General features: G+C 40.8%; 1 protein-coding gene across 10 annotated transcripts in view; it reads right to left on the reverse strand.

Moving 5' to 3' along the window:
- ITSN1 (intersectin 1) overlaps positions 1-17,992 on the reverse strand; it is a 241,170-nt gene that overhangs the window by 115,738 nt on the left and 107,440 nt on the right. For all 10 annotated transcript variants that reach the window (XM_061133932.1, XM_061133933.1, XM_061133929.1 and 7 more), the window contains 6 exons: positions 12,340-12,403; positions 9,503-9,640; positions 7,819-7,934; positions 3,554-3,816; positions 639-788; positions 413-553 (listed from right to left, as the gene is read on the reverse strand). In XM_061133932.1, coding sequence (XP_060989915.1) covers positions 413-553; positions 639-788; positions 3,554-3,816; positions 7,819-7,934; positions 9,503-9,640; positions 12,340-12,403 — 872 coding nt within the window. The remainder of the gene's footprint in view (positions 1-412; positions 554-638; positions 789-3,553; positions 3,817-7,818; positions 7,935-9,502; positions 9,641-12,339; positions 12,404-17,992) is intronic.

A 17,992-nucleotide genomic window follows, 5' to 3' on the forward strand; every position in this document is an offset into this window, starting at 1 on the left:
GTAAGCTCCATGAGGGCAGGGTTTCTGTCTCTGCTATCCACTGTTGGATCCTTAGTGCTTACCGGCACTTGCACTGAGTTGGCATGCAGCAGGCCCAGCACGTGTGCTGAATTACCAGACAGCCTACTTTCAGAGGATGAGCTGATTGGATGGCATCACCAACTCAACGGACGTGAGTCTGAACAAATTCCAGGAGAGAGTGAGGAACAGCGAAGCCTAGTGTGCTGCAGTCCATGGGGTCACAGAATCGGACACGACTTACCAACTGAGCAACAACTACTTTCAGGCAGGGACCCTGTCTGCTTCATCTTGGCCCGCTAGATGCTTGCTGCTTGCTGAGTGAATAAGTGAATGAAATGAATCAAAGAAAGGCATGGAAGCCAAAAGGCTTTTAAGGGACACAGTTTCTCACCTGTAATTGTTGTTGTAGGTGGGTGATTTCTGCAATTCTCAACTCTCTAGATTTGTTTGTGCTCTCAATTTCTTGCCTTTGGGTTGTCAATCGACATCTGATATCCTGAAGTTTTCCTTCTAATTGATGTTTTTTATCATTCTTTAACAAGTGAAAAATAATAAGAATCATTAGCATTTAACAATTCAATGCAAGTGGGTTCCCAAAGCACAATCGAACTACTCACTAGAGCTTCTAATTCAAATTCCAAAGTCTTTTTCTTTGCTTTCAGCACAACTATGTCTTCTTGTTCTTTGTTTCTTTGATTTAATAGTTCTTGTCTTCGATTCCGTTCCCATTCAAGCTGTCTTTGCCTTTCAAGCTCCCGTTTTGCAGCCTGTGACATACACAAACAGATGATTTACTAACGGTTTAGTTCTTACACTCTTCAATGTCTCTTAATAAACGTTACATCTAGTAAGTCTTTTCTTTTAGGGATGAAATAGTATTAAACATGACAAGTGACTTTCATTATAAAACAGCACAAAATTTCATACAAGTATGTTATTACTTCTATGGAAAAAAAGAGAATATTCAGAAAAGCTATCATAGTCATGTGGGCTGAGAACAGAAAGGATTATTGGATCACTGACATTCAATTCCTTAGGCCTTTAAGGATGCTTGGTGTAATAAGTAAACCTGCTCTTCCTTATTTACTGACTCATAAAAGAAAACAAGGAAAATTATGGGAGTTTTCTGGTAGCTAGGACTCCAAGATCCCAATGTAGGATGCCCGGGTTTGATCCCTGGTCAAGGAACTAGATACCACATGCTTCAGTTAAAGATCCCACATGCCGAAACGAAGACCTAGAGCAGCCAAACAAATACAACAAAATTATCTTTTCAAAAAAGGCAAATTAACCTAGGAAAAACCCCAGAAAAAAAAAAAACCACAAAACAAACAAAAAAAAAACTTTCTTCCATCAAACAAGTAATTATTATTTCTTCTGTCACAGGAGAAACTATTATTTATCTCAAGCTTTAAAAGTCCGTGACTGCCATGTCCCATGTCCCACACAAGGTTCTGCAATTTTCCAGCAACGTGAGCTCTCTTCACCCCCGACTCTGATGGCTGCTGGGCAGAGGCTGTGTCAGGGCACCCGGCACTCTTCATTGTATCATAGTTGCTTCTTACCTATTTGTGCCCCAGCTACACTGTGAGGGCTGAGAGGACCGATGGGCACCTAGTCACCACAGCATCTCCAGGGACCTAATCAACGCATGGCACGCTGTAAACTCCAGTTACATAGTTCTGAACACTCTGAAATGCTTTAAAAAAAAAACTGAAGAAGGAAGGGTGGTCTATCTTTTGGTTGTCATTCTGGAAAGGAAAATCTTGTTATTATCTGTGTGTGTGTGCCTGAATGAAAAGGCAGCTTACAGCTAGAAGTTTTCAAAAGCAATCATCAGGAGATGAAACCAAAGTATTATTTTTTTATAAAGAAAAAGATCCCTCATCTTTAAAATACATTTCACCCACACAAGAGGATCATGGCATTGCTTCTGTCACAACACACTAAAACTGGAAAGACAGACAAGAGATTGTCTTGGCCCATATCCAGGTATGGCATCAAATTTAGGAAGCCTTCCCTAAAATACAGTAAAGATTATTAGACTTGTTTTCTAAAGTGGAAAAAGAAAAAGATGCCAAACAATTTAATTATTTAGTGTGGTACCATTACAGTGGTTTAAAAAAAAAAACAATTTCAGTAAACCTTCAGCCTCTCCACCATATGAACCTTTTTATTTCTATATGTGTATATGAATGCAGAAAAAAGGCTAAAAAATACTTAATTGATAAGACTAGGTTTGTCATAAGACTAGGTTATCAAAAACTTGTACATGAATGTTCACAGCAACGTTATTCAAAATACCCAAAAGGTAGAAAAAAACCCAAATGTCCATCAAGTTGATGAGTGGATAAATAAAATGTTGTCTATCCAGGTAATGGAATATTCCTCAGTTATAAAAAGGAATAGGTATTTATTCAGTCTTCACACTGGATGAACCTTGAAAGCTATGCTACGTGAAAGCCACATATTCTATGATTCCATTTATCAAAACTGTCCAGAATAGGCAAAGGTATACAGACAGAAAGTAAATCTGTGGTTGTTAAGGGCAAGGCGGAATGGGAAAGAGGAGTAGTAACTCCTTAATGGTTAAGGAATTTCTTTTCAGGGTGATGAATCAGTGGTTATGGTCGCACAACTTTGTGAATAACTAAAACTGCTGCTGCTGCTGCTACTGCTAAGTCACTTCAGTCGTGTCTGACTCTGTGCAACCCCACAGACGGCAGCCCACCAGGCTCCCCCATCCCTGGGATTCTCCAGGCAAGAACATTGGAGTGGGTGGCCATTCCTTCTCCAATGCATGAAAGGAAAAGTGAAAGTGAAGTCGCTCAGTCACGTCTGACTCTTAGCGACCCTATGGACTGCAGCCCACCAGGCACCTCCATCCATGGGATTTTCCAGGCGAGAGTACTGGAGTGGGTTGTAACTAAAACTACTGAACTGTAAAAAGAAAAAAACAAGACTGGGTTAACATATTATTGTTGTATTGTACTCAGTCACTCACTTGTCTCTGACTCTTTGTGACCCCAAGGTCCTTCTTCAGGAGATTTTCCCATTCCAGGGATCAAACCCGCATCTCCTGCACTGGCAGGCAGATTCTTTACCACTGAGCCATCAGGGAAGGCCATATTTTTATACTTTCTTAAAACTTTGTTTCTTCAAACTTAGACGGTATAAAGAATCTGCCTGCAATGTGGGAGACCTAGGTTCGGATCTTTGGGTTGGGAAGATCCCCTGGAGGAGGGCACCGCAACCCGCTCCAGTATTCTTGCCTGGAGAATCCCCATGGAGCCTGGAGAGCTACAGTCCACGGGGTTGCAGAGAGTCAGACACGACTGAGTTACTAAGCACATGGCATGTGGGAATCTCAGTTCCCCGGACCAGGGATCGGACCTGTGTCTCCTGCCATCTCCTGCATTGCAGCTAGATTCTTTAGCGGCTGAGCCATCAGGGAAGCCTCAGTATACTACCGACACTTAAACAAGTCTGTAAGAGCGGTGTGTCAACGACGGGACTGTTTCCGGCTGCTCACCTCCCGCCTCTCGATGTCCTTCCGGCGCTCCTCCTCCCTCTGCCGCTCCAGCTCCCGCTGCTTCTCCAGCTGCTTTTCCAGCTCCAGTTGTCTTTTGCGCTCCTGCTCCTGGCGCTCCCGCTCCTTCCGCTCCTGCTCCGCCCGCTCCAGCTGGGCCAGGCGCTCCTGCTCTTTACGCTGCTGCTCCAAGAGCGCTTGTCTCCGCTTCTCCAGCTCCAGGTTGCCCCGTTCAAAGTTCTCCCGCTTCTTATCTTCAAAGGTTACTTTCAGACAAGAGACAGGACGATCACGAAAAGCCATATGATGTTCAACAGACATTTTCAAAGGAAAAACTCCATGGCACACCGGCAATGAGTAACGGACCTGCAGACAGAACTCCCTAAGCTTCCCGCCTGCCTCTCCCCTCACGGATAAGCATCAGGTACAGGCCCTTTCACTCAGCGTCTCGTTTACATACCCTCCCCTGCAGATGAACCGCATCACAGCGTTCACAATGCCCAAAATGCGGTTTCTGGAATAATCATTCGACAGAACTTCTCCATCATCACTCATTCTCCATACCTTCCCTGTTACTGTATCCTTTCCCATTTCTGTGGCCTTGATTCAGCAACTGACCTACTCTCTCCTCTATACCACAAACTTCTCCTTTTCCACCTCTTTTTCTTTGGCCACAAGGCGTGAGGTATCTTAGTTCCCCAACAGTGCGCAAACCCTGGGTCCCTGGTTGGGAGCCAGGGGTCTTAACCACTGGACCACCAGGTAAGCCCTGCCCTGTCCACCTCCTTGTCCTTCGCATGAAACTGTGCCACTCTGTTTTCAATTTTAACAAACAGAACGGTTGCTGAAAATAGAGGTAAGATGATGTGTCTCCTCCTGGGTTTCACACTGAAGAGCAGGTTGTGCCCTAATCACTTTGCAGAGGACACTCAGTAAACTAGTTTTTCCAACCTATTATTCAGTTTCCTTCTTTGAAGGGCACCAAGGTAATGAATTTTAGTCTATCCTCAGGCCAACGATTTTTTTTTCTCTGATCCGTGCTCACACTGTTTGCACCCATTTTATTTTACTTCAAAAAAAAAAAAAAATTCCGTGCTCCATGTCCCTTCTGTGTTTTCAGCAGTGTCTACTCAGCTTTGTGTTTGCCGCACACGCTTCTGCTGGGAGCCAACCCCAGACACTGGAAGCTCTCACTGCCACCCTGTGCAGCACACCATTCCCATTGTTCCCAGTCTATTTCAAGAACTGTCACTTCACACTTTGTCTTGAGATATGTAGCTGTGAGCATCCTTTCTTGGCTTCTTCCCACATTACTGCCTGGCCTCCACTGAAGACAGACTTTCCTTATATATGGCAGTTAGATGAGAGATCAGAGATGGTAAGCAACTTTTGTTTTCTTTGTTCTTTTTGCTCCTTTAGTGGTTTCAGAAGAGGCAATACCCATTTCACTCTCCCCACTTTAAAACTGCAAGTCCTCTCAGCCAGAGAAAGGAATGAAGTAGTGATACATGCAAACCTAGACAGCGTATTTTAATACGCTGAGACATATAATAAGTAGAGACATCACTTCACCAGTAAAGGTCTGTATAGTCTAAGCTATGTTTTTCCAGTAGTCATGTACAGATGTGAGAAAAGTGAAAGTGGAAACCACTCAGTCATGTCCGGCTCTTTGCAACTCCTTGGACTCTACAGCCCATGGAATTCTGGAGGCCAGGATACTGGAGTGAGTAGCTGTTCCCTTCTCCAGGGGATCTTGGACCACAAAATAGGCTGAACACTTAAGAACTGATGCTTTTGAACTGTGGTGTTGGAGAAGACTCTTGAGAGTCCCTTGGACTGCATGGAGATCAAACCAGTCAATCCTAAAGGAAATCAGTCCTGAATATTCATTGGAAGGACTGATGTTGAAGCTGAAGCTTGCTGAAGCTGAAGCTCCAATACTTTGGCTACCTGATGCAAAGAGCCAACTCATTGGAAAAGACCTTGATGCTGGGAAAGATTGAGGGCAGGAGGAGAAAGGGGTGACAGAGGATGAGATGGTTGGATGGCATCACTGACTCAATGGACATGAGTTTGAGCAAACTCTGGGAGATGGTGAAAGACAGGGAAGCCTGGCATGCTGCAGTCCATGGGGTTACAAAGAGTAGGACACAACATAGCAACTGAGCAACATTGTGGGTAAAATCTCAAAAATACTATGCTAAGTGAAAGAAGCCAGACATAAAAGAACACCCAGTACATAATACTGTTTCTATGAAATATTCAGAGGGGGTAAATCCAAAGATACAGAAAGCAGATTGATGATTACTAGGGACTGGGGAAAAGGGAGAATGTTGAGTAACTAGCTATGGCCATTGTTTTGGACTGAGTGTTTTCCATCCTATCAATTCACATGTGGAAGTAGTAACCCCCAGTGGGATGGTATTTGGAGAGGAGACCTTTAAAATCAGGTTAAGATAAAGTCATGACTATAGGGCCTTCGTTATGAATTAGTGGCCTTATAAGAAAAGGGAGAGCCATCTTTCTCTTTTCATGTGCACACATCCAGAAAAGGCCAAGTGAGGATCTGGTGAGAGTGCAGCCATCTGCAAGTCAGGAAGAGCGCCCCCACCAGGAACAGAACTGGATGGCATCCTGATCGTGGACTTTTCTATCCTCCAGAACTGTGAGAAATAAATTTCTGCTGTTTAAGGCACCCAGGCTAGATGACTTAGAATGATCAATGTTATGTTAAGCAAATTTTACCTCAGTTAAAAAAAACAACAAAAACTGAAAGTCCCTATATACCTTTTTAATTCCAAAATCTGGCCCCATTTTTAATACACAGAGGCACATAATAAACAGCTGTTGAAAGAAAGAACGCATTAACCAAAACCTCTAATAATGTCAAATCCTGTTCAAAACTTGAAACGTCGCACTCCCCGGGTGGCACAGTAGACAGGAATCCACCTGCCAATGCAGGGGACATGGGTCAATCCCTAGTCCAGGAAGCCTCCACACACCGAGGGACCTGAGAGCTTCAGTTACTGAAGCCAGCTCGTCCAGAGCCTTTGCTCAGCAACAGAGAGAAGCCACTGCAATGAGAAGCCCGCACACCATAATTCAGAGCTGACCCAGCTCGCCTCAACTATAGAAAGCCCTTGCATGGCAATGAAGACTCAGTGAAGCCAAAAAAATAATTAAATATCTTCCACCAACAGAAAAAGAAAATTTCAAATTCTAAAGATTCCTGTCCTTACTTGCTTGAAGACTTTATTCCCATGATTATTAACCTGAAATGTTCCTCCTTCCCACCCCTGTAATGACCCTATTAATCTTCAAATCTCAACTCCACTGTGACCTCTTCCATAGAGAGTTAACTGCCAGTGTATTTGCCAGTCTGTGCTAACCAACCACAAGTAAACTCTGCTGTGTATCTGTAATTCTGCCTTCAGGAATTTATCACAGTTATGCATTGCTTTGATGGTTTTTTATATGGATGTCTTAAATCCTCAGTTGTATCATAACCTTCTAGAGGGCATGGGCCATGTATTATTAACATTTAGATTCTTCACTCTACTCAACACACTTCCACAAAGAACATTTTCAGGAAGCAGTTTATCAGTGAACAAAAAGTAATTTAGTTGAAGAGGAGAGCTGGAGAGCTAGCAGTGTCCTGAGCAGGTCGATTATTCCCTGAGCACTTGAAATGCAGCAAAATGACACCGACAGAGTATTTACCATGAAGAGACTCCATAATAAATTTCATTAGGGCGTCTTAGTACCAATTATCATTTCATATTAATAATTCATAACCACCAGAGAATATTTTAATAGTATGATGAATTTCTCATTGTAAATGAAGGTAATTTAAATTAGGTTTCTATTAAATTTAAAATAGCTTCTTGCTATCAAGGAGCTTTCGATTCTATAACAACATGAGAAAACAACAGTAGGCAACTTTACATTCTATTTCTGTACTGATGGTATTAAGCTATCACCTTAAAGGCTTATCAATTTTCAGTGCTTTGTAGATAACATTTATAAAATTTCTGATAAGTGTTAAATAGATTTCAATTTAAGGTGCATCAGCAGAGTACATACTCGTCTTCATTCTACACATACAGTAAAACCCAAAAAGCATATGCAAAGCGACTCCTTTCTGACTAAGGTCAGTTAAAGAAACACAGCAATAATGTCATTAGCTAAATATATTTTACCTCCAGCTTTGCCTTAGAGACAGAAAATCTCTAATAGGCTATAACATTCAAATATAAAGACTGTCTTACCAGGTAGTTTCTTTTCTAGTTGTTGCTGTTCATCTTCCAAAACTGGTTCCTCTGGTAACCTCTGATCCACCGAAGTTGAGCTTATGACAGATATACCACTACCAGATCGAACTCTTCTGTAATTGTGGAAAAAAGAAAATGGCTTCACATCTAGGTGCCAAGATAGAATTGAGCACACCATGAAAAACAACCTTTTAAAGAGTATGCCATAGAAAATGGAGCATATGTCATTTTTGGTGAGAAAAAGATAAAGATGCGCTCTTCTCCATTTATATATGAGTTTTTAAAAAGTGAATATCTGAATGTCATCAGACTCTGAGTGCCAAGTTCATTAAAATATTTAGAACCATCACAAAATTAGGACAATTTCAAAGGATTAAATCAGTTAATAATCATCAAGTGCTTACAGCAGTGCCTGAGACACAGTTTCCTTCCTATGGAATATTAAATTCTTCCAAGGGAAGACTAGCAATTCCACTGATTGTGAGCATCTCCTTTCCCTTTCCAGAATCTCTACATTTGCTCTCTTAATAAACACATGAAATGCCTACACTTAATAGTCCTTAAAACAAATCACTTAGTTTACTAGCTAGTTTCACTTTTCCCCCATTATCTCGCTCTTTTAAACCAGTCTACCTATCTTCTTTCTATGCTTTTTTATGTCAGCTTCCACCTTGCACCTCAGATGGTAAAGAGTCTGCCTGCAATGCAGGAGACCTGGGTTTGATCCCTGGGGGAAGATCCCCTGGAGGAGGGCATGGCAATCCACTTCAGTCTTCTTGCCTGGAGAATCCCCATGGACAGGGAAGCCTGGAGATGGACACAACTGAGCAACTAACACACACACATACACATACAAACTTACCCACAAGTATTAAGTGTCTCTTGTGATTCTTGCAGCTGTGAGATTTTATGAACAAACTGTCCAGCTACTGGTTTCTTCCTGCACAGTGTTCTCAGCTTCCCCGTACTTCATATGTGCTGACAGCAGTGATTCCATGTCTCATACTTTTATGGAGACTTTGCCCCTAATCTTTCCCGACATTGGAGGAATCGGGACAGAAATTCTTATCTGGGCTTCTTTTGTTCTTCTGTGCACTTGTAAAAGCTCAAATTTGTCTTCTGAGTTAAAGCTTTGAGAGGCAGTTGTCTGAGAGGGCTATGCATACATTGCTGTGTGTGGGTGGGGGATACCAGTCATCCCAAATGGACTCTGAACTACCCTCTCAACCTCTCCACTGAGATTGTATTTCAGACCAGGATAATTTCTTTTCATTATTTTGCTGATTATAATTTCTACATTGCCAGCATTTCGTCACCTCTGGAATGTGTAGAATTCATAGGCAGGTTCTCCGTGATTTATTTTCTCTGTGCAGACTGATGTTTCACTTTAACTGCTAAAGTTATTTGGTGAGTGTTGATTACATGACATGGATTGTCTCAAAAGCACCAATTTTGTGATGTTATGCTTGATTGTTTTACGAACAGTGTATTTAAGTACTTTAAAGAACAGAAGAGGCAAAGATTAACACAAAAGCTGCCTAAGAAGATTCAGTTCAATATGAGGAGATTTCATTCACTTGCCAAGAAGAAAAAATGACTATAAGATATACAGCCAACAAAGCCAAGTTTGAAATTAACATACTCAACACACAATTTCTTATTAGAACCAAATACTCCTTACCTAAAGGAAGGTGGGATGTATTCTGGGGGCAGGACCGGTGGCAGTGGCTGGCCAGACATAGCTACATCAATGAGGTGCATAGCCAGGATAAATTCTTCCGCTGTGAGTTTTCCATCTTGATCAATGTCAGAAAGATTCCTATTCAACAGAAAGTTCATTGTAATCTAGTTTCATGAAAATGCATGCTCATTACTATTCACGAGTGATTTCAATGATCTGTTTTCTCATTCTGACTCTGTACCAGTTGAGTCCCTCTGTACCTCCGATTATAAAAATCGTACCGACTTCATACCACTGTTACAAAGACAAAATGAGACAACCCATCTAGCTGGGATGGTGTTCAGCATTCAACAGAGGCTAACTGTGATTATAATTACATGCTTCTCAGTCCTTGCACCCATTTAAAATATGTCATACTCACATTCCATGTGTGTTTAAACACCACACTCCACAGACTATCAGGTCAGATACTAAATATTTAAGTTTTGCAGACCACACAGCCGCTATCACCCTGAATTCTGCTGCTCCAGCAGGAAACTGGCCACAGACAGTATACGAAGAAATGAATGGGCACAGATGTCTTTACAACAAAGCTTCACCTACAAAATCAGCTGCAGACCAGATTTAGCTCACTGGACCAACCCCTGATCTAGGACTCCAAGGGTGGATCTTCACGGCCTCCAACCAGAGGCAAGGTGTTTTCTGTTCCTTAACTTCACGATTTAACCACCACTGTTCTTTATAATCCTAATTAATTTAGGATTAGCTAATTAAACAGACCTTCCCCAGCAAGTCTAAGAATGTGACTTTTGAAAAAAAACAACTGGACACCAAAAAGAGAATGCAAGACAACAAAGCAGCTGACTGAAATGTCGGCAGGACAGACGCTACCCTGGGCAACTAACTGGGCTTTGCTGATGCCATAAATCAAGAAACCCCTCCAAGGTCTGAAATTTCCTCAGGTGGCATAAGCTCTTTTTTTTTTTTTTTTTTAAGGTACAATTTCCATAATGTCCACTCCTTTTGTACAGTACGGTTCTGTGAGTTTTGACAAACACAATCAGTTGTATGGCTACTACAATATACAGAACAGTTTCATCACTGCCCAAATTCCCCTGTCTCTCTACAGTCACCCCTTCCTTGTCTCCAGACACCAGTTAACACATTTCACTATATGCTAGTGTCATGAAAACAACCAGCCTCCATAAATGTGAGGTCTTTAGCTTTTATTTCAGAGGGTCCTAGGATACCGGTACACATCCAGACTTCAAGAGGTCTTGATGTGTCACAGAGATAAGATGTTTGCTAACTGGTCTATTATTACTCTAATGCAAAAGGTAGGCTCTTTAATACAAAATAGAAAGGGACAGGCTGGGCTTGACCTAGAGCTTGACCACTTATGAAACAACCAAATCAACATGCCTGCAGCAAAATCAGGAACGTAGAAGGTAAGCAGTGCAGACCAGGTTTATCTTCCCAGCAGAATCAATGAATAATGCATAACTGAGACAGAAACACTCCTGAAGAAACCATTCTAGTTAATATTTAAGTGTAAAGAATCCTACAGGATTTAGGCAATGCTCATCAATAGCTACTAAAAATCATTACAGAGAACCCCCTGGTGGTTCAGTGGATAGGACTCTGCTTTTCCATTGCAGGGGGTACAAGTTTGATCCCTGGTTGGAGAACTAAGCTCTTGTAAGCCATGAGGCGCAGCTGAAAAAAAAAAAAATTAATTACAAAATAGACAGAGAGACATTTGTGTGCCTCCTGATAAAGTACTTAGTATCACTTCTGATGCACTTTGCAAAAAAAACCCACAAAAATCAAATTTTAATCTGACAAGTGGTTCTCCTCAGATCTGAATCAGTGGTTCTCAAACACTGATTGATTTGGTACTGCAAAGAACATCTGTCAGTGTCTGGAGACACTTCTGATTGTCACATGTGGGGGGTGGGGAATCATACTACTGGAGTTGGCAGAGGTCAGAGACACTACTTAACCAGCAAAGAGTTATCATGCCAAAAATGTCACCAGCACTGAGATGGAAAAACTCTACCTTAGATATAATTTCCAATCTACAGGAAATACAAGAATGAATTAGCACCACAAGGGTGCAATCAGCTAAAGGTGGGCTGCAAGAAAGCATAGGACAAATGATCTGGGTGTTTTTTGGTGGGGGTGGGTAAGGGAAAGGGGAGAATAAGACCAGGGGAAATTTATAGGTTAAAGGAGACTTAAAAGGTGTATCAACCATCTGTTACAAAATATAGATTTATTTTAGTCCTGATTTGAACAAATCAGCTATAAAAAATTATGAGACAATCTAAGGAATTTAAACACCATCTGATTAACTTAATGATAAGAATTCCTATTGACAGTTTTAAGTGGACTTTTAGTATTATGGTCATGTAGAAAAAAATTCCTATGTCTTTTGAAGATACAGGCTGAAATATTTGCAGATGGAAATGATATAATGACTGAGATTTGACTTAAAATAATTGAAAGGAGGAGGGGAGAAGCAGGACTAGCCACGAGGGGACATTTATTTAGGCTGTGTTATGAGTTCTTGAGAATTCATTATATTAATCTCTCTGCTTCTGTATTTTTAAAACTCAAAAGGGGGAAAGTAAAAGGGACAACTTTAAATCATTTTAACTACTGAATCACTGTGAGTTAAAACTCACTGAAAAATTAAGCATACTCCCCCTTATAAAAAAATTAAGCATATATCCCCCTTATAAATAACGGTGTCAATCTAAAGACTCATGAGGCCCTATCTATTTAAGAAATAAAATTTCCACTTTATATAAACCAAGGAACTTTTCATTTCTTACCATATTGAAGCCAGCTGAGCCTGTGGTAAACTTGATTGCATAAGAATAGTTCTTGCTTGGGGACCTAAATGAAAGCCAGGGAAAAAAAATAAAGATGAATCGGCAAATCTTCACTGTCTAGGAAGATCAGTGTTCTGCACACAGGTACTATGCAATCTCATGCAATCACAGTGCTTTAAACAATATTTGCTATTACCCAATGGGCTTTTCAATAAGGAAATTAAGTCCCAGTGAAAAAGGGAAAAAACACAAAGCATAGCACCTGGCACACAGCCAATAAATTTTTGTTAAATAGATGTTTAATGAGGGATGAGTATGTAAAAAATTAGAGTTTCAATATTTAACCTGCCCTTTGGTCCAGGTGACCATCTCTATTTATATCAGGTTTTTATTCACAAAGCTGAAATGTGTCCTCTCTAAATGCAATATCATCTGCCACCCCCTGCCACCTCCATCATGATGACTATCAAATTTAGACAAGATTCAGAGAATCTCAGAAGAGGAAGGGACCTTGGAGAAAACTCTTCTACCCATTTCGTTATACAGACTTAAAAAAAAATTTGCTCATGGTTGCATAAATGGCCAACATCACAGCCATTTCCTAGGTTTGTGATAAAGAAGAATTTCTGGAATTTCAACTTTCCTCTCAAAATTAGCTCTCATTTCTTAAAATACTTGTATATATATCTTCATTTCTGGCATGAAACTAGCTTTAGATACCAGGAAGGCTACAACAGAAGATTTTAAATGTTTAAATAAACTAGTGTTAAGAAGAGATAGACAAATGTCTCATGTCCTTCACTGATGTCCAAGGGGTGGGCCAAGGATGACAGGTAACAGATCAAGGAATGCAAAGTGGTAGCAATTATGCTGGGAAGATTACCATGTATAATATTTTGCTTGGTCTTTGGTATACTGGAATGAGGAAAGTTCACCGACCATTTTATTTAGTCTATAACACTGTATTTAGAGGGCTCCCCTGGTGGCTGAAACGGTACTGGCAATGCAGGAGACTGGGGTTCGATTCCTGAGTCAGGAAGATCCCCTAGAGAAGGGAATGGCCACCCACTCCAGTATTCTTGCTTGCAGAATTCCATGGACAGAGGAGCCTGGCAGGCTACAGTCCATGGGGTTGCAAAGAGTCAGACATGACTAAGCGACTAACTCTTTCTTTCACTGCATTTAGAATACTGGCAATATTAAAGTAAAAGTTTAGTGAAAGCTTTCAATTATACTTGTAACAACATTGTGCCCACTACAGAACTATATAAAAGAAAGTTCATATTTCATTTACTTTATAAAAATGCAACAATAAACTTAAAAAACTAGCCCTGGACCTGGATATCAGGAGATATGGATTCCACTCTTGACTCTTCCACTCTCTAATGACATGTGACATTAACAAAATCACTTTCCCTCTCTAAAAGGAAGTTCTTTCATCTCTGAAATGAGGGAAATGATCTAGAACAGGGATTGGCAAACCACAGTCCATAAGCATTCTCCAGTCCTCCAGCTGTTTTTGTAAATAAAGTTTCACTGAAACATAGCCATGCCCATTCATTTAAACATATTATGGCTGCTTTCATACTGCGATGTCAAAGCTGAATAGTTACAACAGTGTATAACTGCAAGCCTAAAATATTTAGTATTTTGCTTTTTACAGAAAAAGTCTGTGGATCCCTATTTTCTTTTGCAATTCTAATATGGGACTCTGTTAAGTCTTAAGGACAGGTTAAGAAACATTAAACTAGATCAGCAACAGTGAAGACAGTATCTTAGCATAACAGAGCAACCTCTTGTGGAAGCTTATATTCATGAAAAGAGTACTGGCTTATAAGAAAATATTAAGGATATAAACAAAATCTCAAGTTCATAAAGCCTACAGTGGGTATCCATGACTGGGCAGGGAAGCAGGAATGTAAAGGACAAGATGAATGAATGAAGTCAAAGGTTTAGTTCAAACGATGACTAAGACTTTTTAGCTTCTGAGATTAGCATATGAATAACCAAATAACACAGTCACTGTTTCAGAATGCAAGGAGATAATAAAATACCTCTTTGAGAAAAGGACTAGCAAGAATAGCAGTTCCAGAATTCTGTGTGTTAGTCACTCAGTCGTGTCCAACTCTATGCAAACCCATGGACTGTAGCCCACCAGGCTTCTCTGTTTCATGGGACTCTCCAGGCAAGAAAACTGGAGTGGATTGCCATGCCTTCCTCCAGGGGATCTTCCCAACCCAGGGATCAAACTCAGGTCTCCTGCATTGCAGGCAGACTCTTTAACATCTGAACCACAAGGGAAGCCTAGAATTCTAGAGCTACTTATATCACTTTGATTAAAGAACTCTTTGTTTTTTATAGGAGTGTCTCTTTTAAGAACATGCAATAGTATATACATCAAGTTGGGAAGGAACAGGGGGATACCCACCTAAGGAGGTATATCAGATAAATCAACTCAGGGAATCATCACTGACTCAATGGACATGAGTTTGAGTAAGCTCCAGGAGTTGGTGATGGACAGGGAAGCCTGGCGTGCTGTAGTCCATGGGGTCACAAAGAGCTGGACACGACTGAGCGACTGAACTGAACTGAATCAGTGGGGTGAACTGTGCTACTGCTAAATACTTCACTTGTGCCTCTTTCCATTCTGAGAACTCTTTGCAACTTTCTTGATATTCTTCTTACTCTTACTCAGTTCTTAAGCTGAACTGAGTAACTGCTTTGGGGGGGTGATGTTATCATGACAATAATCCTTGTACGTCATCCATCTCAACAAACCTGCTCTGCTTCCATGCACAGTCTTATTTAGCTTAAAACACACTCTACATTTGACTCCTCACAAAGGGAAAACAAACTACATTTCTTTGATTATTGCTATTTAAAATTTTACTGTAACAAGTTATTTTCCATGACTATACAAAGATCTGGTTTGAAAATGAAATTCCCACCTCAAATGCTTTCCAGGACAAAATAAGAGTAGGTAGTCCCTGGGGTTATAAAGAGCTGAGCACAACTGAGCAATTAACGCTTTTGGTTTTTCACTTTCACACGGATAAACAGGAGCAAAAATCTGCTCACCCAGTATATTTCAATTGTACTTTCTGTCTCAGATATTAAAAATTCTAAATACTGAAGTGCCTCTGTCATACACCTTTTACCTGATACGATACTTCCATCATAAAACACACATCCTACCAAGCAGAGAGAATCTGGGCGTCAATGTTGCATCTGAATACTATTTTAACTAACTCCCAGGAAACACCAACAATGCTGTGAAGAAATGTTTTCAGATTCACAGACTACGCAGGTCTGGGTCTGTATGACACACTGTGGTAAAATCTGGTTAAACAGTACCTAAAATGATACCACTGAATATTGGGCGCTGAAGAAATATGAAAATCCGTACCATGAGAGCTGCTCTTGTAGCAGAGTGAGTGAGGCAGACAGAGACTTGGTGTGTATTTATAATTTGCTGTTTCAGGTACAAACATACGCTTTTTTGAAATGACCACTGAGATTTTTTCACTGGGACAGCGTTCATGATTAGACCAGAATTCTTCAAGGTCTCACCCAATCCTGACATTTTTTAAACAAGAATGAATTCTTCTTTTGGAAGTAAAAATTGCAATTTTAAGTAATAGCAAAAAAAAAAAAAAAAAAGTTAAAATAAGAAACTTAAAATGTCTTGATTGTAAATACGAGTGCTTCTCCACCCCAGAAAAATGAACCCATATTCCCCTCCTTTCATATTTGTTAAAGAGCAGTTACATTTTTCCCCCTTTTATATTTAATGTTTGTATTGGAGGTCTCTATTTTCCTGTATTAAAATTATGCATTTCTTTATAACTCTCTAATCGGCTTTATGTGTTTAACCCCTTATTATTGTCACCCTGCTTATCTAACTTATACACAGAGTACATCATGCAAAATGCTAGGATAGATGAAGCACAAGCTAGAATCAAGATTGTGAGGAGAACTATCAATAACCTCAGATATGCAGATGACTGTTCATGGGGTTCTCAAGGCAAGAATACATTATGAGAAACGCTGGGCTGGAGGAAGCACAAGCTGAAATCAAGATTGCCGGGAGAAATATCAATAACCTCAGATATGCAGATGACATCACCATTATGGCAGAAAGCGAAGAGGAACTAAAGAGCCTCTTGATGAAAGTGAAAGAGGAGAGTAAAAAAGTTGGCTTAAGGTTCAACATTCAGAAAACTAAGATCATGGCATCTGGTCCCATCACTTCATGGCAAATAGAAGGGGAAACAGTGGAAACAGTGGCAGACTTTATTTTTTGAGGCTCCAAAATCACTACAGATGGTGACTGCAGCCATGAAATTAAAAGACACTCCCTGGAAGGAAAGTTATGACCAACCTAGACAGCATATTAAAAAGCAGAGACATTACTTTGTCAATAAAGGTCCAGCTAGTCGAGGTTATGGTTTTTCCTATAGTCATGTACGGATGTGAGAGTTGGACTATAAAATAGAAAGCTGAGTACCAAAGAATTGATGTTTTTAAACTGTGGTGTTGGAGAAGACTCCTGAGAGTTCCTTGGACTGCAAGGAGATCCAACCAGTCCATGTTAAAGGAGATCAGTCCTGGGTGTTCATTAGAAAGACTGATGCTGAAGCTGAAACTGCAATACTTTGGCCACCTGATGTGAAGAGCTGACTCATTGGAAAAGACCCTGATGCTGGGAAAGATGAAGGCAGGAGGAGAAGGGGATGACAGAGGATGAGATGGTTAGATGGCATCACCGACTCAATGGACATGAGTTTGGATAAACTCTGGGAGTTGGTGATGGACAGGGAGGCCTGGCATGCTGCACTCCATGGGGTAGCAAAGAGTCGGACACGACTGAGCGACTGAACTAACTGAATGATGCAGACAACATCACCCTTAGGACAGAAAGTGAAGAGGAACTAAAGAGTCTCTTGATGAAGGTCAAAGAGGAGAGTGAAAAAGCTGGCTTAAAACTCAACACTGAAAAAACTAAGATCATAGCATCTGGTCCCATCACTTCAAGGCAAATAGGTGAGGAAACAATGGCTACAGTGACAGATTTTATTTTCTTGGGTTCCAAAATCACTGTGGACAGTAACTGCAGTCATGAAATTAAAAGACACTTGCACCTTGGAAGAAAAACTATGACAAACTTAGACTGTGTATTAAAAAGCAAAGACATCACTTTGTCGACAAAGGTCCATATAGTCCAAGCTGTGGTTTCTCTAGTACTCATGTGTAGATGTGAGAGTTGGACCATGAAGAAGGCTGAGTGCCGAAGAATTGATGCTTTCAAATTGTGGTGCTGGAGAAGACTCTTGAGAGTCCACTGGACAGCAAGGAGATAAAACCAGACAATTCTACAAGAAACCAACTCTGAATGTTCACTGAAAGGAGTGATGCTGAAGCTGAAGCTCCAATACTTTGGCCACCTGATGCAAAGAGCCGACTCACTGGAAAAGACCCTGATGCTGGGAAAGATTGTGGGCAGAAGAAGGGGACGACAGAGGATGAGATGGTTGGATGGCATCACCGACTCATGAAGATTAGTCTGAGCAGACTCCATGAGATAGTAAAGGACAGGGAAGCCTGGAGTGCTGCAGTCCATGGGGTCACAAAGAGCTGGACATGACTGAGCGAC

Source organism: Dama dama, chromosome 31, assembly GCF_033118175.1.
Source record: "Dama dama isolate Ldn47 chromosome 31, ASM3311817v1, whole genome shotgun sequence".
Classification (NCBI taxonomy): domain Eukaryota; kingdom Metazoa; phylum Chordata; class Mammalia; order Artiodactyla; family Cervidae; genus Dama; species Dama dama.